The sequence below is a fragment of the Halichoeres trimaculatus genome, unplaced genomic scaffold (assembly GCF_033239565.1).
Source record: "Halichoeres trimaculatus isolate MK-OKI-2021-1 unplaced genomic scaffold, fHalTri1.1 fHalTri1_scaffold_9, whole genome shotgun sequence".
Classification (NCBI taxonomy): domain Eukaryota; kingdom Metazoa; phylum Chordata; class Actinopteri; order Labriformes; family Labridae; genus Halichoeres; species Halichoeres trimaculatus.
This window is the reverse complement of record NW_027437188.1, coordinates 34246817-34272505: the sequence shown is the minus strand read 5'-3', so window position 1 is coordinate 34272505 and position 25689 is coordinate 34246817. Positions and strand designations below refer to the sequence as shown.

Sequence of the window (25689 nt, the reverse complement as noted above, 5' to 3'; positions counted from 1 at the left end):
AAACAAAATATTCTTTGATGTTTTAGAAACACTTCACATAGTTGTTACCAGAAATCCTTCATATCTGTATAAAACAGGACTCCTTTTGGAGTTCGGCCGTGTCCATCATGTTCGGCGTTCATGCGCAATGAATCTTGGGATATGTGAGGCAATGAAGGATTCATCGAATCCTTCCTTCGCGGCCCCCGAAATGGAGGCCAGTTTCCTCGGCCGCATTTGGAGGAGCCTCCGACGCACTGCTGTGACGTAATCGATCTTCAAATCCAGCCTCCGTAGGCTGCAGCCCCTGAATTGGGACACAGCTACAGACTGTAAAAAAAAAAAGGGCGTTATCTTGCTCAGCTCGAAGTGAGGTCTCCACAAAAACTGCTCCCCCTGGTGGCTGGCTGGAGTATAGGTTAAACAATCCATCTCCCCAGTCATTCCAGATGGGCTGAGGTCAAACTTTAAAAAATTAATACACCTCATAGAAATGTTTCTCACGTCTGATTGTTGTGGTGATTTGACGATATTATTTGGCTGTCTTGTATTCAAGTCCTCTTTTTTCTGAAAAGTTTTGTTTTCATTAGTTATACGAGGTTAAAAAGGAGGCTTTACGTCACGTTTAACGATGACTGACAGCTAACGTTCTCGTGTATTTTTTTCAGGGATTGTAAAATATGTCAGTAGATAGAGTCAAGAAGTGATTAGACTCTCAAAAGAAAAAACATTATTATTTTTGTCACCCAGCTCCACTCAGATTCTCCCAGAATCCCTCATCATCTCTACTAAGCAGACTCTGGCTGCAATTGCTCCCAATGGCTGTGCCTGTAACTGGGTATTTTGGCTTCGAAACCTGACAATGATAAATGGCGGAGCCACGCTGTCCACTCTATATACAGTGTATGGCGTAACATCAGCGTTTCCTCTTTAAACACTGGCTCGCTGTTTACACCTCAACGTGGCTGCAGTTTCAGAAAAACTACACTCTGGAGGCCGTTTTTAAAAGTTTGGATGTTTGTAGGTCCGCTAAAACGCTGTTTCCGTGTAAATGAGAGCCCTAAGGGTCAGTTTACACAACAATGGTTTTAGGATGAAACACAACAATACTGTTGCGTTTTATCCTAAAACCATTATCATGTCATCAACCCCTTGGATCCTCTCCAGTCTCTCTTTAAACTGGTTCCTGTGCCCCCTGAGCATCCTCAGACCTCTTTGGGCTCTGGTGCTGCTGTGACTTTAAGGACACTGTGAGGTGAAGGCTCTGGACAGTTTTTATTTATCCGGACTAAGATCTGTTTGGATGTTTGGAGGACGGCACAGGGGTCAAGAATCCTGGATCAAACTGAAGTCCTGATCCTTCAGCCTCTGAATCACAGAGTGATCTGTGTTGGATCTGTTTGTTTTCCTTCATCCTGATGGAGACAGACGGAGGAGGAGGACTGACGGCCTCTGACTGACAGTCCGTGGTCGTTGGGGGGCGTGTCGTCATGGCGCTGTGTGAGGCTGTGTGTATAAGAGTGTGTGCAGTCTGAGCTGCAGGCGGCTCCTGTTCCACGGCCGTCTCTGTCCTGGTGTTTGTGATGCTCTGACTGATTGTTCATGTTTCTCTGTTTGATCGTTCTTTAATCTGCAGTCCACACTCAGGCTGAGACTCAGGTCCAGGCTGCAGGGTCGGTCCCTGAGCCGAAGCCACATGCACCCACTCATCAGTCTGCTCTGTTCTCTGCACCCCTGGTTTCACACGTCTCCTGTTGTGTTTTGCTGATTATCTGACTCTGACTCTAAAATGCTGCAGGTGTGATGCATGTCTCTGTCTCATGATCCATGTTTCCTACAGCTGAGCACGACAGGCTGTCTCTGGGGGTTTCATGTGTTTGTCTCAGGCTGTGATAAGTCTGAAACAGAGCTCAGAAACAGCTCATTTTACTGCCAACAGGTATGAATCTCATTACAACATGTTTGAACATATGTCAACATGTGTTGGCATGTGTAACATTGTGTCTGTGCTGAGGGGAGCTGAGGGTCCTCTTCTTCATTGTTAGGTTTGATTTTATCACTATCCTCACTAACCAGTCTGCTGAAGGGTTCAATTGTGAAAATTCAGAGTCTGAGCGTCTCTCTGAGACAGAGATAAGAGTGAGGAGGAGGAATCATTGTGTTGTGTTTGACAGCTGATCGTCAGTGATCTCATGAAGTGTTTCTCTGGCAGCCCTGCGTCTGATCAGAGACAAAAGCATCCTGAGTGTGTCCTGTCTGCTCTGCTTCTGCATCCTGTCTGCGTCCTGTCTGCGTCCTATCTGCATCCTATCTGCATCCTACCTGCATCCTGTCTGCGTCCTATCTGCATCCTGTCTGCATCCTGTCTGCATCCTGTCTGCGTCCTGTCTGCATCCTATCTGCATCCTGTCTGCATCCTGTCTGCATCCTGTCTGCATCCTGTCTGCATCCTGTCTGCTTCTGCGTCCTATCTGCATCCTGTCTGCTTCTGCGTCCTATCTGCATACTGTCTGCATCCTGTCTGCTCTGTATCTGCATCCTGTCTGCTCTGCGTCTGCATCCTGTCTGCATCCTGTCTGCATCCTGCCTGCATCCTGTCTGCTCTGTTTCTGCATCCTCCTCTTCCCGTCCCCTCCCAGTCTGCTCCTCTGAGGTCTAAAGATGGAGAACCAGTCTGAGCTGGTCTTTGTCCTTCAGGGTCTGAACGACTCTCTGACAAACCGTCAGATCTACTTCTCCTTCGCCTTGCTGTCGTATCTCTTCACCATCTTTGTGAACCTGACCCTCGTCGTGGTCGTCTGCTTGGAGAAGTCGCTCCATGAGCCCATCTACATCTTCCTGTGTAACCTTTGCATTAACGGGATCTGGGGTGCCTCCACCTTCTACCCGAAGCTTCTCCACGACCTCCTGGCCGACGCTCACGTCATCACGTACGTCGGCTGTCTGACTCAGATCTTTTCCATTTACAGTTACGTGTTTGTTGAGTTCACCAGTCTCACCGCCATGGCGTACGACCGCTACCTGGCCATCTGTCAGCCGCTGCAGTACCACACGCTGATGACCACACGGCGAGTGGCGCAGCTCCTGCTGCTCACCTGGAGCCTCTCGCTGTTGGAGATCTCTGTGGGCATCACAATGACTGCGCGCCTGCCGCTCTGCGGACGCCACATCCCCAGGCTCTTCTGCACCAACTGGGAGGTGGTGAAGCTCTCGTGCCACGACACCACCGTCAACAACATCTACGGCTTTGTGCTCACGGTGCTGCACGTCTCGCAGACCGTGCTCATCCTGGTGTCCTACACGCACCTGGTGCGTGCTGCGCTGCGGCTTCAGTCCAACCGCAAGAAGTTCATACAGACATGTCTGCCGCACCTCATCACGCTGCTCGTCTTCACCAGCTCTCTGGTGTTTGACATCATGTACTCGCGCTACAGAGGTGAAGTCGGCGGCTCGCTGCAGACGCTGCACAACATGCTGGCTGCAGAGTTCCTGGTGGTCCCGCCGCTCATTAACCCCATCATCTACGGCATCAACCTGCACCAGATCCGCTCCAGGATCCTGCAAAACCTCAGTTTCAAACCAGAGTCTCTAAAACCACAGCCCTGAAAAACCAGAATGACAATTTAACACAATCTGGAGAGGGGGGCTCCACCAGAGGGGCCTCCGTCTTTAATCTGCTCCCTGCTCACAGCAGAAAAGATGCTGAGTGAATCCCCACACACGAAAGCACATTTCACAGGTTTTATTGATGGATTGTCAAAGGATCGTTCTCCACATTCACTCTGCTCTCCTCTCAAACAACAAAAACACACTTTTCACACTCTGCAGTGTCCCCTGAACGCCTCATAAATAACTTTTAACAGTAAAAAAATAAATGCTCCTGAAGTTTCAGCTTTAAACACAAAAAAGGAGAGGAGTGACTGTTCGGTTAAAGGGACATTCTGCTTTTTTTATGGAACAAAAAAACCTCGAGCTGTAGAAGCTGAAAGTAAAGCTGAAGCTGCTGATTCTGAATTCCTTTAAATAACCTTTGGTTGATGAAATACGCTTTCTTTAAAGTACATCAAATAAATCTGAGACATTGGACTGTTTTCCACGCTCTCCTTCTTTGGTTTTACAGTTTGACTCATGTGCTTGAAGTTTGTCTCTGAAATAAGACGTCTGCACTCTGAAATTTAGAGATTGATGTTTCAGGGGATAGAAGTTGAGCTGAGCAGCTCAGAGGAATATTTGTTCATCACTTTGACCACACGGTGGTGCTGATGAGCTACAGAATCAGTTTCTGTTCCTTTAAAGAGTGAAAAATAACTCTCCCTGTAGTCTCCTCAGAGGAGTCACCTACTTAAAGCAGGAGCACTACGCCCTCTGCTGGCCTTTACTGCACCAAACCAGTCCACAGTGAGACGGTTTGATGTTGGACACAGAAAAAAAGAAAACAAACTCAGGAGAAACTGAGAGACATATGATATACAGACGTAGTCTCTGTGATGTTACACGTTTGTTTTTGTACACCTGTCAGTCAGCTGATCTCTGACTGGATAAACTCCTGATCTTAATTTCTTCTAAACATTAGGTACACACTACGAAAAATGAAATCTAAGCAAGTGTTTTTGTTTTATTTTTAATAAAAAAAATGTTTTCTAAGACTTGATATGAGCCACATTTAACTGAAAAGTCCAGAAAAATGTCTTATTTCAAGATATTAAGGGACAAAAATGAGGTCTGAATTGCTTGTAGCAAGTAAAAATATCAACCAATGGGGTAAAAAAAAAAAAAAAAATTCTCCACTGGCTGATTTTTTTGTGTTACAAGCCATTCAGACCTCATTTTTGTCTCCTAATATCTTGAAATAAGACATTTTTCTGGACTAATCAGGTGAATTTGGCGCATACTAATTCTAAAAAGTCATTTTTTTACATATTATAAGACAAAAACACTGGATTAGATTCAGTTTTTTGCTGTGCAGTGTGTGCTGATAGAGGAATAAGAGGCTCAGACCCAAGCTGTTTTCTGAACTAGGCTTTTTCCCTGGTCCACTATCCAGTCCAGCTCTAGTATCTGACGACCTCGGCCTTTTTCCCAGACCTTGCTCTGGGTTTCTCTTATGTGGAGGTCTGAGTTCAAATTTTCTCTTTTCTCTTTCAAGTTTCCAGCTGTGAAGGAAGGCACACAGAAGTGCAAACACACATGCAGTTCCTTAAATTTCCACTAGGGGCAGGCTGCAAAAAAAATAGACTTTTGGGTGACGTCACAGAGACCACGTCCATGTTTCATACAGTCTGGGGTCTGCACGTGAGCCTGCTCCAGATCTTTCTCAGTCTCACCTGAGTTTGTTGTTTTTTGATGACCAAACCAGCTGTGTGAGTCAGCTGACAGACGTGTCATAACACCATGTGACTCTTCTGAAAAAGCTACAGGAAGTGTGTAGTCCAACCATAACGTAGCATTAAACCCTGGTCTTATAAAGTAATGCCTCTATTCTCTACACCTCTCTCTGCTCTGAACCCTTTCCTTACAGGAGGAACCGCAGGGGTTTGTTCCATAGAGGGATGACAAAGCACATGTTGTGGTCATATTGGCTGCAGCAGGCCACCGTACTCACGCATCAGCTAACTTAAGTTTTGTCGTTTACAAACTTCCGTAAAAAGGTTTCTTTGTAAATAATATAAATAAAGGTTTGGACTAAAGCCACTGAAATGTTTCCTCTTCTTCTGCTTCTCCCTGAAAATACTTTTAAGGTTCCTGCACATGCTCAGTCTCAGCCCGCACTTCTTTCCCATCATGCTCTCTGCTGGGTGGTGAGGATGGAGGACACAGTTCAGGCGTGTTTTTAACGTGTAGACTCTGAACAGACGAGGCAGCAGCTGCGTCTAAGAGGACTTCCTCCTCCTCTAAAAGCAAGACAGGATGTGATGTCATCAACAGGAAACAGCTGTGGGCTCACAGGAAGGGCTAGGTTACGCTGGAGGTGGAGCTACACGCAGCGGCGAATCAGGTGGTTTTTCTCAGGCTCCAGGAAGTCATCGAGCAGAGCCGCCGTGACCTTCCTCAGCTCGTCCTCCAGACGGGACACATCACTGCAGCACACACACACACACACACACACACACACACACAGATGATGTCATCATGGATATCATATTAACTAAGAGCGTCTTTGTATGTGTGATGTCATCAGTCAGCTGACCTGCCCCCTGGTTCAGCGCAGTACTCCGTGTAGAATTTGATCTTGGGCTCGGTGCCGCTCGTCCTCAGCGTCGCCACGACACCATTCTGCAGCGTGAAGGTGATCATGTGACTGCTCCTGGTCACAGGAAGTACCTCCACAGGAAACAGGAAGTGACAGACTGTAGTTTTAAGTGTTTGCAGTTTGGGGTGTCTAAAGAGAAAGGGGGCAGCGTCTTACTGATCTCAGGTCGGGCTGGCTGCTGTCGTATCCCGTGGTTACGTCTCTGACGTGGACGATCTGGACACCGCCGCACGTCTTGGGGTACGAACCTTTACCGTCAAAGTTTCGTATCCGACCAAAGATGCTCTGTATGGTGGGGGGGTCGTTACAGATCACGTAGGAGGTTTTGGACAGGTGGTGACCGTACCTGCAGACAGGAAGTCACAAACAGCTGAGAGACAGAGTGAAGCACCAAAGAAGAAGAAGGAGGAGTTTCTGACCAACCACCAGAACAGGACCACCATGAGGGTAGACCTTTACCCACAGACCTTTACCCACAGACCCACAGACATGTCAGCCAATAGCAGCGCTTACGTCTGGTAGATGTTGGCGAGCTGCTGGCTTAGACTCAAGTTCTTGGTGTGGAGGTACGACGCCATTTCCGCCACGACCACTGCTGCGCTCACGCCGTCTTTCTCAGGGACCAAACCTCCGCACAGGAAGCCTGCAGACCCAGAGACCCACATTCAGAACCTGCTTAATCTGCAGCATTCACCGGGAGTCAGACTCAAAAATCAGACTGGGGTGAAGATGGGACGAGGACTCGGTCCTCTCAGGGTGGACAGCAGAGCCTTAATGAAAGTGATGTATTTAAGGAGGTAGAAGGTTTAGGGGTGAGTTTCCCGTTTGGTCAGATTTGTAGATGAGGAGGAACTGATGATGTGTTCTCTGTGTTAAACCTTTCAGACTCCACTGAGGGTTTAACGACCCTCTGAGACCATCAGCCGACCCAGGTCAGGGTCTGGAAACAAAACCTTTACTCACCGATCGACTCCTCAAAGGCAAACAGGACAGTGTTTCCTGTTTTGGACAGTTCATGTATCCTGTTCCCGATCCATTTAAACCCAGGGAGGGTTTCCTGAAGAGCAGAGACACAGACCATCATCATCATCATCATCATCATTTCTTTTTTCTGCCATCTCTAGATATTTAAGACTGTCCGACCTCAAAGTGGAACCCTTCAATGCGAGCGAAGGCCTGCAGGATCTTGGAGGACACCGTGGTGGCCAACATGTAGACCCTCTGAGAGTCTGCCGGATCCAGATGAGCCTCCTTCCAATTGAAGAACATCCACCAACCCAACAGAGCCGCCAGCTCGTTCCCTGTGAAGACCTTCCACCCACACCTGAGACCAACACAACAGACCTCAGTACCACAAAGAACTGAGTCTACATCAGCTGCAGATGAACTCTGCTGCCTGGTCTTTGTAGGACCTCAGTGCCTTTGAGCAAACATCACGTACCCGTCTGGTTTCTCAGCCACAGCCAAGCGGTCAGCGTCAGGATCTGTCGCCAGAACGACCCGAGCGTTTTCCCTCTCTGCCAGGAGGAGAGAAAGTTCCTGCGGAGCACACAAACAGCCCTGCGTTATAAAACCTGGACCTCAGCGAGCTCTGGGAGAACTGGGACCAGTGTCCTACCAGCACTGACTCCCCCTCTTCAGGGTTGGGGCAGCGGACAGTGGAGAAGTCAGGGTCCGGATCCTTCTGCTCTGGGACGGGGATCGGAGGCGGGAAGCCAAAGGTGAGGAAGGCTTGCTGGACGAAGACGTGTCCAACGCCGTGGAACGACGAGTGGACAAACTTCAGCGGACAACTTCTGTTCAGATCCCTGAGAGACAGAAACATGGTCTCTAAGAGAATTCCCAAACACATACAAAACACGAAAAACTGCCTGTACAGGTCCAAGGTCTCAAGACCAACTGAGGAGGCTGAGGGACTATTTGCAGGGAAGTCTAGTTAGGGTCTACCTGTAGAGGTCTCTGCAGTAGTTGCAGAAGCTGCAAAGATTAGGATTAGTACAATGGGTCAGAGGACCAGGGATTGACTGCAAAAGTCTAAGTCTTGGGATTGGTGGACTTAGACCTAGGGAGCAGCCAAGAAGGTGTAAGGTCTCAAGACTAATGGGAGACGCTTACAGTCCTTAGACTGACTCCATCAACCAGAGGACTGGTTGATGTGGTCTCTGAACCAGCTGCAGGGGTCAAGGACTCAGACCAGGTACCTTCTCACCTGTGGAAGCAGAGGGAGGTGAGTTCGTCCATGTAGCAGCTGTTGATCTGGGTAAGGGGGTCAGTTCTCATGGAACTGCTCTCCACTAGCTCCTCATTCCAGCAGGAGGCGCTCCATGGCTCCAGCTGATCCTCTATACTCCTCAGGATCTCTTTATCGTGAGGGGAAGAGATCTGAGCGCCGTTACACCAGTACACCTGCAGGGGGCAACACAAATCCAGATCTGAGGCCTCTGCCCCCTGGTGGAAGAATTGAATACTGCAAAAATATCCTCCTCACTGCTCTTCCAGGCTTCAGACAGAGACAGGTGTCCTCACCTTGTACCCGTTGTCCTCTTTGGGGTTGTGAGAAGCCGTGATCATCACTCCGGCCACGGCGCCCAGCTTCTTCACGGCGTACGGCTGAAAAAAGATTGTAATACTCATTAATATCTTAATTCCCTGTAGGGGAGGTCTCAGCTCATGAGAGGGCGTGTCCTCACCACGTACGGCGTGGGGACAAACGTGGAGAAGAGATGAACAGGAACGTCTTTGCTGAGCATCACAGCTGCTGTCAGCTTGGCCAACCTGAAACACAGAGAGACTGGTGAAAACTGATAAAGACAAGAAGACACTCAGAGTTTGTCATGTTTCTGGAAAGAGTTAATATTTGGACTACAGCTCCTGTACATGGGGCGCACGCCTAAACCAAGAGGCCAACAGCAACAGGCACTTTTTGGAGGCAAAATGACTGGTCCTTCTTGAAGGTGTCCCTCACCGCGCGCTGCTGCAGCCGCTCTCCTCCTGTCCTCTGGTGTCAAACCCAACAACCACTCCTCTGCTGCTGACGTCAGCAAAACACCTGGACAGGTACGAGTACAAACCCTACAGACACACAGAGAAACACTTTGTCTGAGTAAAAGGGGAGCTTTAAGGGGAGCTTTACATGGTCTCAGTGAGAAAAGGATCTGCTGACTGATGTGTGTTATGAACGGGGAACACACACTCTTATCTGAACTGGTCTGACCTGTGTGGACTGGATGATGGTAAGGTCGTTGATCCGGTTGAATCCGGCTCCCATTGGCGCCCGGAGTCCCGCCGTGCCGAAGCTCATCCTGCTGCAGAGTCTCTTCCTCAAGTCGTCCAGACGGCCCGCCGCCACCAGGGACTCGACCTGAGCCCGAGTCCTCCCATTCTGCACACAGAGGAGAGAAATCAGCCGGTTTGACTCAGAAAACCTGGTTCAAGTTTTCAGTCCAGATCAACTCTGGGTCAACTGCTGAGTGGGATTAGGATTAAAAACATGTACTGTATCAATGTGTGTGTGCGTGTGTGTGTGTGTGTGTGTGTGTGTGTGAATCTTTTTCAGGCTGTTGACATTTACACAGGAGGTCAGATGTATTCAAGTCAACCATGACCTTTAAAAACTACACAGCTGTTTGTGTGTGTGTGGGTGTGTGTGCGTGTGTGTGTGATGACTGCCCACCAGCACTGACACACACATGTAAAGGCATCATCTTCACGTCAGTCACACACACTGCATGTATTCAGATACAGAGCCTCAGAGTGAACGTCAAGTCCTGATGGGTTTAAACCAGCCCACTGACAACCTGTAAGAGCTCCTGACACACACTCAGACGCCCCCTGCTGGACACTCAAAAACAATAGAAAGGTAGAGAAGACTGATGAAGTATGTGTAAGTGATAGAGATGGAGGCACCAGGATCTGTCTTAACTGGACTGCAGTGACACCTTGTGGTCTGGAGTCTCACCCACACTGTCATGAAGACAACACTCTTAACAAGGTGTGTGTTTGTTTTGGAAATGAATGGAGATCATGTTTTTTTTAACTCTACTTTATGTTTGAAACAACTTTTTACCAGATACAACCGGAAAAGGTTAGATATTTATCAACAGTTACATTGAGCTTTGGTTTATCTTTCTGCTCTTCTGTCCTTTTTTCTGTCTGACAGTTCGGCTCTAGTGTCCACCATCACTACAAAATGAATCACAGAAATATTTTTCAGCAGAGAAAAACACTGATTTATCTTTTCACAATTATACTTGTGAGCTGGTGTGGTGTTACTATAGAGACTTTGACGTGCCTATACTCAGTCTGGTCATGCTCGACCTGATCGGGAAGCTGTGAAATATTATTTAGGAATAGGTGCTAATAATCTTCTTTTAAAGTGTACAATCAGGCATATATCTAGAAGAGAGAATTTTTTCAAGATCACTTACAAATCCTCACAGCCCCTTTAAAGGAGCCATTGTTTACTGAATGATGGCAGCAGGTGCTCTGCCTCACTATCTGGACCCTGTCTATAATCAGAATCATTATTTATGATAATACAGGCTGTGGTTTTAAGCTGAATTCATTATTAGTTCACAATACAGGAGGCACATTGAGTGTTGTTTTTGGTTCCTTACTACAAAAAGCTGAGTCACGCTGATCTGTAAAATCACCCCTCAAACTAACGTCCACCACCCACACGGCCACGGGTCTCAGCTCCTGCCGGCCTGCAGGTCCGCACTGCGGGCAACAAGCACGTTCTAACGCCGGTGAGCCGCTGGAACCAGCCCACACATTCAGAACTCCATCCCAAAACTGACCACTTTTGATATTCTGGGATTTTAACTGATTATATGAAATTAAACGCGGAGCTTTTGATTGTGCCTGGTATAGTTTGGTCGAGCTTAAATTCGGCACACAGACTGAAGGCCTAGGTGGTTCCTTTTTTAATATTTGGAGTGTTTGGTGCCTGCTGCGTCAGTTATTCCTACACGCCCCCCACGAGCGGAAACTGCCGTCGAGGAAAGTCAAAGTTTGTCATTCCTCACAGTAAGAGCAACAATAACGAGTACCGTCTGAGCCGATTTCACCTCTGTATCATTCTCATCAACCTAACATGGGATTTTAAGTCAGCAGTACAACACTGCTCTGTCGAAGTGCAATGCAGTTTTAAATCGCAGATTTACAGAAAGGCGTTTGGTGTGCCGGGCACGAACAGCTCATGGTTCTCTGAACTGCCCTCCATGGCTTGGATCGATACCCACCCGGTCCCAGGTCAGCCACTGGTGTACCAGCTTGTCCAGCTGCGGGTCTCCGGTGCCCTGGTACCTGGAGTTGGCGTTGAGGTCTCCGTTAATACCGTTATCGTCTCCCATGCTGGCAGACCGAGCAGCTAACACCCGGTACCCTCAGACAGAGACATTAGTCTGCGGTTTAGATTAGAAACCAGAGCCGGCTGCTGCAGGCTAGCTGTTAGCTCCTGTTAGCTTCACCAGCTCTTAAACCTGACACTCATTTCATCTGAGCCCAAAGCTCCCACTCTGCGTGTCTGCGTGTCAGCTCCGAGCTCCCGCTCTGCGTGACAGCCTCTAACCTCACACACACGCTAATGCTAACTGCGGGCTAACTCTATTCTGAGCTATGGCAGCCGATAGCATTCAGCTAACTTGATGCAAACATAAACATTACTCTTAGATATTAGTTTTTAAAGTGGCACAAAAAACAAACAGAAGTCACCAAAGTTCATAAAAATAATGTCAAAAAACACAGAAACAAGGAGCCTGACTTCCGGCGTCTTTTCACAATAAAACCACATCCTCTGCCTTAAGACGAATTTATTTATTTATTCTTTTTTTTTACCTGACAGGGTAACAGTCATGTAGGCTTGGCTTTGCTTTTGATTGGTCAAGCTCGTGTTCCTCATAACTTCTAAACTACCAAGTTAGAAAATAAATCACTTCCTGTTTAGTGTGTGCTAACAGTGAAATTAACAGCCACAGTAGAAACCATGTTTAAATGTTTTAATTGATGAAAAGTAAAATCAAACCTGTAAAATGAGGTATAGTGGTTTACAGAGGCATTAGATTTAGAGCCATGCATCACTTGTTGCCTTCAAAGTCTCCTAACCTTCACAGATTATAACCTGGTGGGTTAACAGTTAAATTAATGGATATTTATTATTCTAATTTGGGTTTAACAGTGAAACTGGCACTGATTCTGAACCCTGAATAATAACTTAGAGTTCTTGATTAACCTCCTCGCCAGAGCTTTAGGAGGATTTAAGGCTCAGATTAAAGAAATCAGTGGATTTAAAGAAATTAAATAACTTTCAGTGAACAACATAACCCACGAGACTCCTTCAGACCGAGTTGCACTTCTCCACCATGTGATAAAAAAAGGAGTTCAGTTTCTACGCTGACGATCCCCTCCTGTTTGGATCAGGATTAGGTGTTTGTTCGTCCGTCAGGTCACATTTGAACTGGTCCCTGAAGGCGTCCAGCAGGTGAGGGATGGTTTCCTCTACGCTGACATCCCGCCGCAGCTCAGCGCTCAGCGATGTTACTCCTTTACCCTCAATCCCGCACGGCACGATGTGGCTGAACCACGACATGTCCGTGTTACAGTTCAGAGCCAAGCCGTGAGATGTGATGTATCGACCGCAGTGGATTCCTGTCAGCACCGAGAAAGAACAAAATCCAATCAGAGATCAGATCGCCTGAACTTCCAGTGACACAGTTAGAAATTCAGAAACAGTTATAGAAACCTGAGAAACAGAACCCCAAGTCCTCAGATTGACCATGAAAACTCTGTGAGGAGGACGTTTAGAGAGGAAGAGGATGGCGTACCCATGGCACAGATCTTGTTGTCTCCGACCCAGACCCCGGTGTGAGGAGAGGTGGACGCTGTGATGCCAAAGCGGCTGCAGACAGAGATGATGGTTTTCTCCAGCTCACAGACGTACCAGCGGACGCTCTGAGAGAGCAGATCAGAAGTTAACACCTTTACACTCACAGGAGACAGGAAACTCAGGACAGGGTCTGCAGACCTTCTTAAAGCTGCTCAGGTTGAGGACTGGGTAGCAGACCAGCTGACCCGGCCCATGGAAGGTGATGAGTCCTCCTCGGTTGGTGCGGTGGACGTCTGCCCCAAGCTGCCGGAGGCCGTCCAGGAGGGGGGCCGGGTACGGTTTGTGTCGGATCCCGGTGGTGTAGACCGGGTGGTGCTGACAGAGCAGCAGAGCATGAGCTGGACCTGACCGGTGCCGGTTCACGTAGACTTGCTGCAGCTGCAGAGCTTCCTGGTAGGAGACCAGGCCCAGACGGACCACCTCCACCACAGGCCTGCTGGCCTGCATCTGCAACAAAGACCAGGAGACCAGGACTAAAACCAGACAACATTAACTTCAAGCTGGGTTATACACATAACAAAGTCCAAATCACATGTTCCCCTTCAGGAAGGTTTTAATTTACCCTTTCTATGGATTATAATCTGATTATTTGAGCTGGGGCCATGTTCAGACCATTCTGATAATTGATTTTTATCTAAGTGATGCTGACAGGTGTGTTTGTTTTGAACAAGAATGGAGATAAGGTCTTTTGACCTCTGCTTTTCTTTGTTCAAGACAACTTTTTACCAGATACACGTCACAAGGTAAGGTATTTATCAACAGCTAGGTAGAGCTACTGTTTGAAACATGACAACAAGCAAACTTTGTCACTTTGTACCGTAGTTTAGCAGCTGGCTTTATTGTAAATGTATAACGTGTCTGTAACATGTACCACTGCATGTTTTATCCTTTAGCTCGTGTTTTAGCCTTTGGCCCATGTTTTGGCCTGTAGCTTGTGTTTTTGCCTTTAAATTGTGCTCAAACAAATTCTCCTGGTTTCCTCTGCTTCTCTGTCCTTTTTCTGTTTGACTGTTAGGCTTCAATGTTAGGGATGCGTACCTTTCACATTTGAAATGATATGGTACCTATACCCCGTACCTGTCAATCGGTACCGGTATTCAACGGTACCAATTTTCGGTACTTTCTGTGTTATAATGGTAAAAAAAAATATCAATTTATTAAGAATAAAAAACTTTTTTTTTTTAAATTAATTTAACAAGTTCATTCTGCAATATATAACCTTGCAATGCTGTGTTCATGTCCAGTAGGAAAATCTCCTACTCTTCCACTCCCTCACAGTCACAAGGATGCATTTAGGTACCTAAATATGGTACCTTTTGATTTTATGTGAACCGGTGCTTAGTACTTTTGACAGAATTCGGTCAGTACCTGTAAAAGTACCTAACTCGGTACCCATCCCTATTCAGTTCCCATCATTGGTATAAAATTTATCACAGAAATCTTTCACAGCAGAGAAAAACACAGATGTCTGATGTGGTGTTGTCACAGAAACTTTGACTTGCTGTATATCAATCTGATTGGGAAGCCAAGCAAGCTTATTGCACAACTTTGCACAGTGACTTTGAGGCTTATATTTCGAAATCTGTTTTAAGATAGATTGAACTTCTTTTTTTAACAAGTTCATTTCATTTATTATTATTTTTAACAAACTAAACGTTTTCTTGTTATTGATTTTTTGTTTGTGTTTTAATGTTGTCTTTTGCTGACCTCTCCAGTGATTAACTGTAATGTCTGTGTGAAGCTCCTTGACAGCCTGGTTGCTGAAATGTGCTGTACTTGCCTCAGTTGTGAGACTTCATCAGGGTTTGAGGATGAATCCTTATCTCTGCAGAGACTCTTTGACCTTTAGACCAGGACTCTGTGACTGGTTCGAGTTTGGGTCTAACTAAAACAGATGAAATCCATCCAGTGTGGCAGACCTCACCTTAGTTTTCAGGTGTCAGAGATCCTCCCTTATCTGCTGCTCTGACAGGGCGCCGCCATTGTTGTTTTTTACCTCTTCTTCTTCGATGGTCGTGAGCTCATGAGAGCCTCTTCTGCCCTCTGCTGACCGAAAAACGAAACATCTTAAAACACTGAATACCAGTGGTTTTTATTCATTTTCATAACTTACATCAATATACTTCATTTGTATTCTTTATTCCACTTGAATTTTACGATAATTCATGTATTTCATTCATGTTTTGGTTGTGGTTTATTTCCTTTGGTGAGCATGATGCGTTCATGAGAATCTGTCTTTTGAATTACAAACTCATGGACAGCGACAGTGAACGGACATTTGAGTGTTAATCCTTCATAGCATGTCAGTATTAGCCGTTAGGGTTTATAAAGTGTCTGTCGTGTAGAAATTACCATTAATCGGGAAACCACACGCACTGTATCTCACTATAAATAGACAGAATGGGAAAATTCCCACTATTAGTGAAGTAGACATAGCTGACGTTTTTGATGTGGGCAGAGACCGTGATATAGCCCCGCCCCTCGCGGGCAGCAGGACTGCTGAGTGTTTCAAGGCGGGGTTTGTTTAGCGGGAGCAGGGCGGGGTTTGTTTTGAGAGCAGCCCGGAGAGAGAACACTCACCAGGGAAGATGGCGACCGCAGGGTCCGCCGAACGGCCTGGCGCCTTAGCCAGAGCCGCCACCGGCAGGTGCCGGTCTGGGTCAGGCCTCGGTGCTGGCTGCGGGTCCAGGTCTAGCCCGTCAGAGAATGAGGGGAAGAAGACGTGCTCGGCGTGTGTGGAGGGACAGCCCGGCGGCAGCCCGCCCTGCGGACACCCGGCCTGTCCGCTCTGCCTGGCCCACAGACACTCCGGCAGCGGAGAGCGGCTCCGGAGGAGGAGCGACCCCGAGAGGAGCAGCAGCAGGCCGGGCAGGAGGGACTGCGACAGCAGGAAAGGTCAGTGTGTGTACCGGGGACACCTTCGCTCTGTTCCCGCTGTTCGAGCTCCGCCGCCGGCCATTTGTTTTCACTAACAGCCGCCAGAAATCAGAGTCAGCCGGAGGTTCAGAGTTCACTTCATTCTAACTTCAGCGTCAGCAGGAGGCCCGGGGAGGTGCAGCTCTGACAGGTAAACACTGATCCGGAGTCAGACAGGAGCCAGATCACCACACAGCAGAAGGATCACTCAGAGACAGTTTGTCTCAGCTGAAACTGATCTGCAGTCAGATCAATGAGACTGACAGGTACACACCTGACATCTCTCACCTGGTGTTTATATCACTGTACTCACACTCAGAAAAGAAAGGTGTGCTGTATGTAGTGTAGTCATGGAGTCATGTAGTCTGGTCTGCTGATGGAGGACTTGTCCGGACTTGATCAGCTGTAGGAGGAGCTGAAGTCTGTTCCTCGCTGTGTTTATGAGTGAGTCCAGCTGGTCACGTGGTTTCTCTCACCTGTTTTCATCCTTAGCTCTGAGCTCTGTCTTTTATTCTGAAGGATTCAGTGAGAGGTCAGTGTGTCACTCTGTCTTTGTTTACTATAGGTTAAAGGGTCTGATGTGGTTTTTGTTGTTGCTGTCTTATCTGTGAGTGTGTCAGAGCGTGGCTCACTGATACACTCACGTGACCTTTGACCTGTTCTGTGTTTACTCACCTGTGGTTTGATGAATTTACTGGGGTCTGAAGCATTGTGGTTCTGGATTTATTGGGGCTTTGTTCCATCTGACTCTGTGAGGTGTCCTGTCTCCTCAGAGTTCTTCGTGTCTCCTGCCTTCATCCCTAAATGTCCTGAAGTATTATCAGCACCCGGCGGGAAACACAAGGTGAGTGTAGGTCTGTGACAGATTGGTCCGAGCAGTCAGTGAACGCAGCGTGTGATCTCTTATGTTCCTCTGCTGGTTTCAGCTGCTGGCGTGTGACGACAGAGAGGAGGCGAAGAGGAGGAACACTCTGAGCTGTAAGGACGAACCGGTCCGACACCACGACGAGCCTGTGAGTCTGAGCCCCTCGTCTTTGACCCACCTGGAGGCAAACCAAGAGGAGACTCACACCTTTCTTTACCTGTCTCTGGTTTTCAGGGGGTTCTGTCGGACTCGGAGAACGAGGAACCGATCAGCAGGAGGATCAGGAACATCTCCGCCTTCATCAGGAAAACCAAAAACTCTGCAGCCTTCACCAGGTGAGTCCTCATCATCATCACCACCACATCTGACAGAGAAACAAGGGGCACAGAGACGGTCTTTCTCAAACCAGCCACTAGGGATGTGAATTTACATGAATTTGAATACTCAAAATATCTAATGAACAAAAACCAAATAAAGGTCTGTTAGACACGCACCTCCTGGACTGTAATTAAAGTCTTTACGTGCGTCTTCTCCACTCTCGAAGACGTTGTTCCACAAAACCTAACGGGAGCATATCTCCAGTTAGCATTTTTAGCAGGCTAATCTTCTGGATCCTGTCTGCTCACAGCAGGTGAAGCTCTTCCAATGTGGCGTTGGTGTCTGCTGTTAGCTCTGTTAGCCATGTCTGTGAATAGCATGATGCTACTCTGCCCTCTGGTATTCCCTCTGTTGCTGGGTTAGCACAGCTAGCTCGTCCATCTTATTGGAGATAGATCTTACATTCCCAATAACGATGGATGGAAGGACAGGTCCATGTCGTCACTTCTTAGCTCACACCTGAGAACCAGCACGTCGTCCTAACCTCCTTCTCCTCACCTTGTGGGGAAACATCTGGCCTAGCACCAGTTAGCATTGACGTGCTACAGGCTGCTCACAGCTGAGTTTACATGTAAACGATGCAGCCATGGTTACATGTAGGACCTCCAGACAAACACAGGAGAAAAAATACTAAAAATATCGCTGATGCCACTAAAAGTTTGTTGTCCATGACCAACAATTGAGCTTAAAGAAACAGGCAAAGGAGACAGAACCACTGCAAAAGGCAGCCATAGCCAACAATGTGGGGCCTATATCATAATAATGCAACATTCCCTTTCAAATGCAATTAAACTTTTTACTATTGTAATTGATGTATCAATAACTTTCAAATATCCTAAAACAAACAAAAAAATAATTATAAAACTATCAGTCAAAAACTGCACTTGAATGAAAAACTGTATTAAAGGCCAGCGTTTCGTCCAGGTCAGAGTTGTTCCGAACGCTCCAAACTGAGGAAACTGCACTGTTCAGAGTTTTCGAAGACGTTTCTTCTAAAGTTTTATTGATAATTTTTTTTCTTTTTTAACTTTTGTTGAAGTGTTTTTAGACTATGTTTCATACACAGTCTTTGGTTGTTTATATTATCATTAGTATAAGTTCATTTCATTCACATTACATCACAAAGCTGTGTGACCTCTGACCTCTTCTTCTTCTTCTTCTTCTTCAGTGGTTCTCAGAGGAGCCAGAGCTGCACGGAGTCGGTGGAAGAGCGAGGAGGGAAGCTGAAGGTGGTCATGCAGCCGGCTCTGATGGACAGAGTGAGTGTTACACGGGGGGGGGGGCAACCAGAAACCTGACAGGTTGATTACTTCTTCCAAACGATCCAGGCGTTGATCGATCTGTCTGTTTTCCTTTCGTGTGTCTCAGGACATCGTGTGTCTGAAAACTTCAGACGTGTTTTTTGTCTCTCCTCTTGTCTCTAACGTTTCTCTCCTCTCTGTCAGGTTGGGATCAGTCACAGCTTCACGGCAGGGATCCTACTCTCCTCTGAGAACAGTCGCTCTGTCTCCGCCCCCATCACCGCCCCTGACCGCCGCCTCCCCTGGCGAGCCGTCATTACGTCCACCTCGACTCCTCTGGTCCCGCCTCCTCCGAGGCCCGAGCGCTCCATCAGCCCCGAGAGCAACGACAGCATCTCTGAGGAGCTCAACCACTTCAAACCCATCGTCTGTTCGCCGTGCACGCCGCCCAAACGCCTGCCGGACGGCCGTCTGATGGAGCCCACCATCGTCAAGTCCACGCCAAGGAACCTGACCCGGGGCCTGCAGAAGGCCACCAGCTACGAGGCGAGCCCCGCCGTCCTGCAGAAGTGGAGGCAGATTGAACTGGACCGCCAGAGCCTGAAGGTGAACTCCAAGGCCACGGTGACGAGCCCGATCAACGAGATCTCCGGCAAGACCACAGGAGGGGAGGACGACCAACGGGGCGCCGTAAAGACACGCAGGTCCCCAGCAGGACGGGACGGAGACGCAGTGACGAGCGTCAACAAGAGGAGGCTGCTGTTTGACCCCGCAGACTCAGACCCCCCACAGAAACCCGTGAAGATCCGAGTCCCCGCCATCCGCTACAACAGCGAAGCAACTTTCAGAGGAAGTTCAGACTTTGAGAGCACGGGTGGCGCTCCTGAGTCTGGTGGAGGAGCGTTTTTCAGCCGCAGACAGTCCTTCTCACCCTACACTAAAAACTCTGGTTTCCAGTCCTGTAAGTTAGTGCCAAAGGACTCGCAGAGTCCCAGGAGGGAGTCTGACAGCAGCCTCCACAACCAGTCTACCTCAAGGAGGGGCAAGAAGAGGGAGCAGAAGACCAAACACTTAGACTCAGAGCGGGATCCAGACTTGAAGAGGACCCGGTCCGTCGGGCAGGAGGACGAGCAGTATGTCCGTCAGATCCAGCAGGAGCGCCAAGACCGAGCGCTGGCTCTGAAGCTGCAGAGGCAGTTCGACCGAGAGACCGCCAGCGGCTGCAGGAGGAGCCCAGACTCTTACTTCCTGCGGTCCTGGATGTCCAATCAGAACCGCAAGAGGCGTGGCCTGAGGAGATCTCGACGAATCAACAAGAAGCACTAGAAATGAGCTGTGACGGGACGTAGGGAGGAGTTCATATATGCAAAGAGACGAGAGGGTGGGTGGGGGGTCGGACCAACAGTCTGAATGTTTCTACACTTCCTGCTTTAATCAGACGCCGCCGAGGAACAGTTCCTACTTCCACTCTGACGTCTTCACCAGCAATTCACCAAATCTGACCTGGAGCTCAGACCTGGAGCTCAGACCAGGTCTGTGGAGCTGAGGGATCCTTCGGGATGAACCAGGCAGGACTCAGAGTGTTTCTGAGGACTGAACTGTCCCCCTTCAGGTCCCCTGTGTGTCTCAGACTGGTTTGTTTGACTCTGATGATGGAGAGGTGAGACAGCTCTCTGAATCCTCACAGGAAACACCTGGAGACGCTGACCAGTGATAGACCTCCCACATGGAGAACAGGGGGGCCTCTGGGGGCCACTGGGGGGGCACAGGGGGCCAGAGTTAAAGTCCTGCTACATACAGTCAGAGAACTGTCCCTGTGTTTGGACTCGGCCCAGTCTTCCAGTTTGACGGAGTCTCAGATGTATTGACACTCATTGTGCAGTCTGCTCTACAGCTGCAGAGGTTTATGGGTAATGTAGTCTCAGAGGCTCTTGAGACAGGTTCATGTTAGACCATCCTGTGTGTGTGTGTGTGTGTGTGTGTGTGTGTGTGTGTGTGTGTGTGTGTGTGTGTGTGTCAGAGCCCTGAGAGTGCTGGATCTGATGAAATCTGGACTCAAACAGCTTGGATCCTTCCCCTCTCTGAGACTCTGGTCCTCCAAATCTGGTTTTAGTCCGATTATGAAAGAGTTAAAACTGGGTCGGGTCATAAACATGAACTGTTCAGGGTCCAGAGGATCCGGTCTTGTCTTGGTGGTAAACTGGCTCTTGAGTTCCAGTGATGGTGAGGACAGCGAGAGATGAACGTGGTGTGAGTGACCATGACGGGGCTCAGGTGATCACCTGTACCTGGAGCTGGATCCTGTTTGTTCTAAGTTCTGACACTCTGAAGGGCTTTTTACTCTCCATGACACTGATATGCACATTTTCTACAGTCAGCTGAAGTAGAGAGGGCGTGTGTGAGAGTGTGTGCGCGCGCATGTGTGCGTGTGTGTGTCAGGGTCAGGAGGATGGGGGGGGGGGGGGGGGGGGGGGGGGGGGGGGTGCTGAGTGCCAAATGCTGTGTGTGTTTCATGTTTTTATATGAGAGGACTCTGTGGCTGCTGACAACAAGAGAACCTGAGACAACTCCTCACGCCTCCTGTCTCTTTCCTGTTCTTCACACACACACACACACACGTTCACACACTCAGAGAAGTGGCAGTTTACCAGAGTATAGGTACAAGTAAGAGAAGCTGAGCTGTAACAATTAAACATTCAAAACAATAACTTTCTGTCAGGACTGCTGGGGTCTCAGAGCAGAGACTCATGGGAAACTGGGGGGTTACTTTAGTGAACTTTACCTGAGCCACATTCACCTGACGGGCAGGGGCGGAGCTACAATTAGGCAAACACAGGCAGTTGCCTGGGGCCCCCAAAGCATCTCTTAAAAACTGATTTATGAAGTTCTCTTCAATTGAAAGCGTTTCGTTTTTCTAAATCTTACTTCACATGCTTCAAAATGCATCAAAAGGCTTAATCTGTAATGATGGTTTTGGGTCCTCCCCCTCCCTTCTTATTCAATGAGCTATTCCATGTTACAACACATCTGAACATTTGATTCAGGAAGAAAGTGGTAAAATACGCTTTTTTCCCATTTTTTTCTTATTTTCAACCCAGCCGGAAATAAAAACAATGTTGCTCTGAGATCTGAGATAAACATATCAGACTTTTAGGATTTTAAGGACTTTATCTAGCCCAGGAAACAGGATCATTTTCTCAAAATCAAACTTTTTCAGTTGGTGATAAACATTATTGTACAAAATCTCTTTTTGGAAACATAACTCACTGGACAGGGGGTCAAATAAAAATACATTAACTTTAAAATAATAGTACCAAAAAGTATGGTAACTGTAAATATCACCTCTTTCAGGAGATTTTTTTCCAGTTTTATGTTGTGCTTGATATTTACATATTTTTTTTACTAAATTAATTTTTCAATATTTACCTATTGTAATGTTTTTCACTTCATACTTTCTTGTTTGTTACTGTTACTCTGTAAATTTCCCACTGTGGGACAAATAAGTCGTCAATTGACCATAAAAGATTTCAAATCCAGGACAAAGTGGACTAAATTATGTATTCACTTTTTTCAAAATCAAACTAAAGTACAGAACTTGAGGAAATGCATTTAGTTGCGTTAAGTTACCATGTACAAGATCAGCACTGTCTCATGCCTTGATTCTGGGAAAGAGCCAGTGGACCCAGGGAAGGCCAGTCTAGCTCTGAGGAAGATGAGTTACAAGGACATGGAGGGCCCCATTGACTGGGTTTGCCTTGGGCCCCCAAACGACTAAATACGCCCCTGCTGACGGTACAAAAATATTCAGGTTTATTTCATTTTATGTTTACGTTTTCTAACCGCATCAGCAGACGCATTTGAGGCGTCACTTTCGTCTTTCAAATCATAAAAACAGACATTTCTGGACCTGTCAGGTGAGTACGGCTCAAAAAAAATCTAATGAGACCGTTTTTATTGAAACAGGACACTAACACTTAATCAGGTTTCAGTTTTTCACATTTTACTCCACAGTCTTTTATCCACCTGGTGGTTTTATGTTATGTCTCACTCCCGTCAGAAGCGCGTCAACGCTCCCTCTGTTTCTCAGGCGCGCGCACGTTCTCGCGTTGTCACACGTGGCTATTGGTTCGAACGTTCCCCTCAGCCAATCAGAAGCGTCCAGGTCACAGCGTGGTGTTTGTTAGAGAAGATGGCTGCTGCGAGGAACGGGAAGAGCGGGCTGCTGGAGAAGGTGAGCTGCAGAGTCTCTCTGAGACCTCAAACCCTGAATATGTGACAGATCTAAGACCGGCTCAGGGGACTGCTTCACTCTGCTGCCGAGCTCACACTGCGGCTGCGTAGACTGCAGCTCTCCGTGAGCCGGAAACCACTAACAGAGCGCAGCTGTTAGCATGCTAGGCTAACACAGTCAGACTTTAAGTGTTCAGAGTTGAAACAGCTGATGGTGAGTCTGTTCTTCATCACTCTTCTTCATCAGTTAGTCCGTGTCACTGACCCAGTCATGACTATGAGTCCCGTGTGAGACCAGTCTGTGGTTCCTGAGTCAAAGTCTTAGACCCAGAGCAGGTGGACTTAGGGTCCCCCTTAGCAACAGTTCTCTTCATGACGTGTTTATCAGTCTAAGCGTTAGAGACCTGCAGCTGAAGGTCTCCTGAGTCCTCCTTCAAGTGATGGATCAGAGGAGGAGCCCCCTCCCCTCAAAGAGACCTGTAGTTATTTCTGTTCATTTCCTCTTTTATTTTGAAAAGACAGCTAAAGAGAGACAGGAAGTGTGAGTGAATGATTGAGATCTGACCCTTTGGTCTCTATCTCTCAGTGGAGGATCGATGAGAAGCCGGTGAAGATCGATAAGTGGGACGGCGCAGCTGTGAAGAACTCCCTGGATGATGCTGCTAAGAAGGTAATCTGGATCTGAGGAGTCCCCTGATTCTGTGTCCAGGTCTGATGAGGTCTAACTGTGTCACTGCGCCCCCTGCAGGTGCTGCTGGAGAAGTTTGGTTACGTGGAGAACTTCTGCCTGGTGGACGGCCGGCTGATGATCTGCACCGTGTCCTGTCTGTTCGCCATGCTGGCTCTGGTCTGGGACTACCTGCACCCCTTCCCTGAGTCCAGACCGGTCCTGGCTTGCTGTGTCATCTCATATCCTTTAGAGGGCCTGTACTGGACCAGCAGGGTCTGATCTGGTCTGTCTCTGTCTATGTCTGTGTGGTCTGTTTGAGTGGTTCTGGTTCTGGTGTGTGTTCCCTGACTCTGGTCTCCATCACGTACTTCATCATGATGGGGATCCTGACCCTCTACACGTCCTACAAAGAGAAAAACATCTTCCTGGTAGCCCTGCAGAAGGACCCATCTGGAATGGATCCGGATCATGTCTGGCAGCTCTCCTCCTCCCTTAAAAGGTCTGAACCTTTACCCAGAATGCACTTTGGTGTCCCAGAAGTAGAACTTAAACCTAGTCCTGGTTTAAGAAACATGGGGAGGGGTGCACACACACACACACCATCAGCTTTTTGACAGACTCAGACTCTGTAATCCGTCCACCGTCAATGTGAATGTAACATGCTGCGTGTGTGTGTGTGTGTGTATTTCTCAGGTTTGATGACCAATACACACTCAGAGTCTCCTTCTCTGATGGAAAGACCAAGACCTGGAGGGAGGCCGAGTTCACCAAGTCAGTGTCTGCGTTTTTCGATGAGAATGGGACGCTGGTGATGGACCAGTTTGAGAAGAGTGTCTCAAAACTCCATGACGCACTGTCCACAGACAAAAAGACCAAATAATACACACACACACACACTCACAAAGGTCATCAGTGTCACACAGCTCTTTGGTTTCACTTTCATCAGGAGAATCTTTGGGCTGCAGGGCGTGGTCTCCATCAGTGGGCGGAGTCTGCTCAGTTCTCACTTTACATCTTTAAGTCCTCGTCTCCTTTCTTGACTCCTTGTCGCCTTTCCTAAGTCACAGAGTGTATATGAGCAGTGAGTTTAACCACGTGTCTCTGCAGTGTCTCCTCCCCTTACATCTTTGGAGAGGGCGGGGCCAGAGTTAAAACAGGAAGTTAAACAAAGAAGCTCCCCCAACCCCCCCCTCCCTTAACCCTCAATCTGCTGTGAACAGGTGAGCTGCAGATAAATTCATCCTTACAGCTGTTTACATGGAGCTCTCTGTTTCTAATGGGGACTGACTCCCTCTGGTGGACACTCTGTGAACTGCAGGTCTTTTTGTGTTTGAGCGCCTTCAGTCGTCAGATTCAGAGAAAGAGAAACCAGAGCTGTGTTTCAGAGATGACCTCAGATAACGGTTAAACCCAGTGTGTCTGATTTCCTCCGAGGACTCTGTATCCCTCTGTTTCTTCTCTCTGTTTGTTCCTTGTTTCTGTTTGTTTCCTGTTTCTGTTCTTCCTGCTTCTCCAAAAGTTCCTGAAGCGTTCCGCTGCCTCACACATTTTTCTCTTCAAGAGGACGCCGACTCTCTTTCTCTACTGGATCCAGACCCAGAGGTCTGGAAGCAGCTCGAACTCCGTCTTCTGATTGGTTTAAACCTCTTCACTCTCTACCCTGAGGTTGTCTTTGTTCTTTGTTCTGATTGGTCGAAGTGAAGATGACGGTGACGCTTAAAGGAAACACGTTTCGAAACGTTCCTGAAGATGATTTCAGTCCAGACTGGATCAAACCTTCCTCCTATCACTGGTGTTCCTTCCAGTTCTCACCTGTTTGTTAGCATGTAGCACTCCTGATGCTAACAGTGTCGGCCATGTTGATGCCTTACAGCAGAAAGTGTCTGAATGTGGAGCAGGCTTTATTTTGAAAGTTGATTTTCTGTTTCCTGTGTGACCTGTGTGCAGATATTAAAGATGGATGTTGTTACAGAGACTCTTTTTTATTTTTATTATTATTATAAATCTTTATCAAGAAATATGATGCAGAAAATCTGTGAATTAATTGAAAAGTTCTTTCAATTAAGTTCTTTTTCTATTCGAGGTTATTAATGAAGGTGTTCCAGTAAGATAAACTTGACTCAATAATAAACAATAGGTTAATTCCTTTATGCAGGTTACCTGATGGAACAATGAATACTGATGATAAATACCTAAATTAGAATAATGAGTTTCTGTGCTTCAACCTGTAACTGCTGGAGCTAACTGGAAAGAAGCGATGGAAAAAGTTGAGTA

The 25689-nt window shown here is 47.5% G+C and overlaps 5 protein-coding genes across 6 annotated transcripts; 3 read left to right on the top strand and 2 right to left on the bottom strand.

Moving 5' to 3' along the window:
- The first annotated feature begins 2640 nt into the window (after nt 1–2640).
- LOC141798228 (olfactory receptor 6N1-like) lies at nt 2641–3585 on the top strand. The gene has a single exon (XM_074680062.1). It carries the CDS (start codon nt 2641–2643, stop codon nt 3583–3585), a length of 945 nt encoding a protein of 314 aa, XP_074536163.1.
- A 1231-nt stretch (nt 3586–4816) lies between these two features.
- On the bottom strand, nt 4817–11943 carry pgm2l1 (phosphoglucomutase 2-like 1). The gene is made up of 14 exons (XM_074679202.1): nt 11473–11943; nt 9444–9611; nt 9195–9301; nt 8920–9004; nt 8756–8839; nt 8439–8635; nt 7848–8037; nt 7671–7768; nt 7373–7553; nt 7193–7286; nt 6743–6872; nt 6386–6575; nt 6167–6300; nt 4817–6056 (listed from the first exon to the last, which is right to left on the bottom strand). Exons 1-14 carry the CDS (start codon nt 11581–11583, stop codon nt 5954–5956), a joined length of 1872 nt encoding a protein of 623 aa, XP_074535303.1. The 5' UTR covers nt 11584–11943; the 3' UTR covers nt 4817–5953.
- Nucleotides 11944–12073: 130 nt separating this feature from the next.
- On the bottom strand, nt 12074–15833 carry lipt2 (lipoyl(octanoyl) transferase 2). Of its 2 annotated transcripts, XM_074679204.1 has the most exons (5): nt 15696–15833; nt 15040–15158; nt 13254–13562; nt 13054–13180; nt 12075–12877 (listed from the first exon to the last, which is right to left on the bottom strand). In XM_074679204.1, the coding sequence occupies exons 3-5, from the start codon at nt 13560–13562 to the stop codon at nt 12618–12620; spliced, it is 696 nt and encodes a 231-aa protein (XP_074535305.1). In that variant the 5' UTR covers nt 15040–15158; nt 15696–15833; the 3' UTR covers nt 12075–12617. The 2 variants fall into 2 exon arrangements, with proteins under 2 accessions (XP_074535306.1, XP_074535305.1); XM_074679205.1 differs by lacking the exons at nt 15040–15158; nt 15696–15833 and adding an exon at nt 14896–15028 and having other exon boundaries at nt 12074–12877.
- Nucleotides 15633–20959, top strand: rnf169 (ring finger protein 169). Its single transcript, XM_074679203.1, has 6 exons — nt 15633–16010; nt 16805–16875; nt 16958–17044; nt 17131–17231; nt 18443–18533; nt 18720–20959. Exons 1-6 carry the CDS (start codon nt 15704–15706, stop codon nt 19839–19841), a joined length of 1779 nt encoding a protein of 592 aa, XP_074535304.1. The 5' UTR covers nt 15633–15703; the 3' UTR covers nt 19842–20959.
- A 1682-nt stretch (nt 20960–22641) lies between these two features.
- On the top strand, nt 22642–25398 carry spcs2 (signal peptidase complex subunit 2). The gene is made up of 5 exons (XM_074678743.1): nt 22642–22746; nt 23332–23415; nt 23494–23654; nt 23780–23914; nt 24109–25398. Exons 1-5 carry the CDS (start codon nt 22705–22707, stop codon nt 24293–24295), a joined length of 609 nt encoding a protein of 202 aa, XP_074534844.1. The 5' UTR covers nt 22642–22704; the 3' UTR covers nt 24296–25398.
- Nucleotides 25399–25689: the final 291 nt, after the last annotated feature.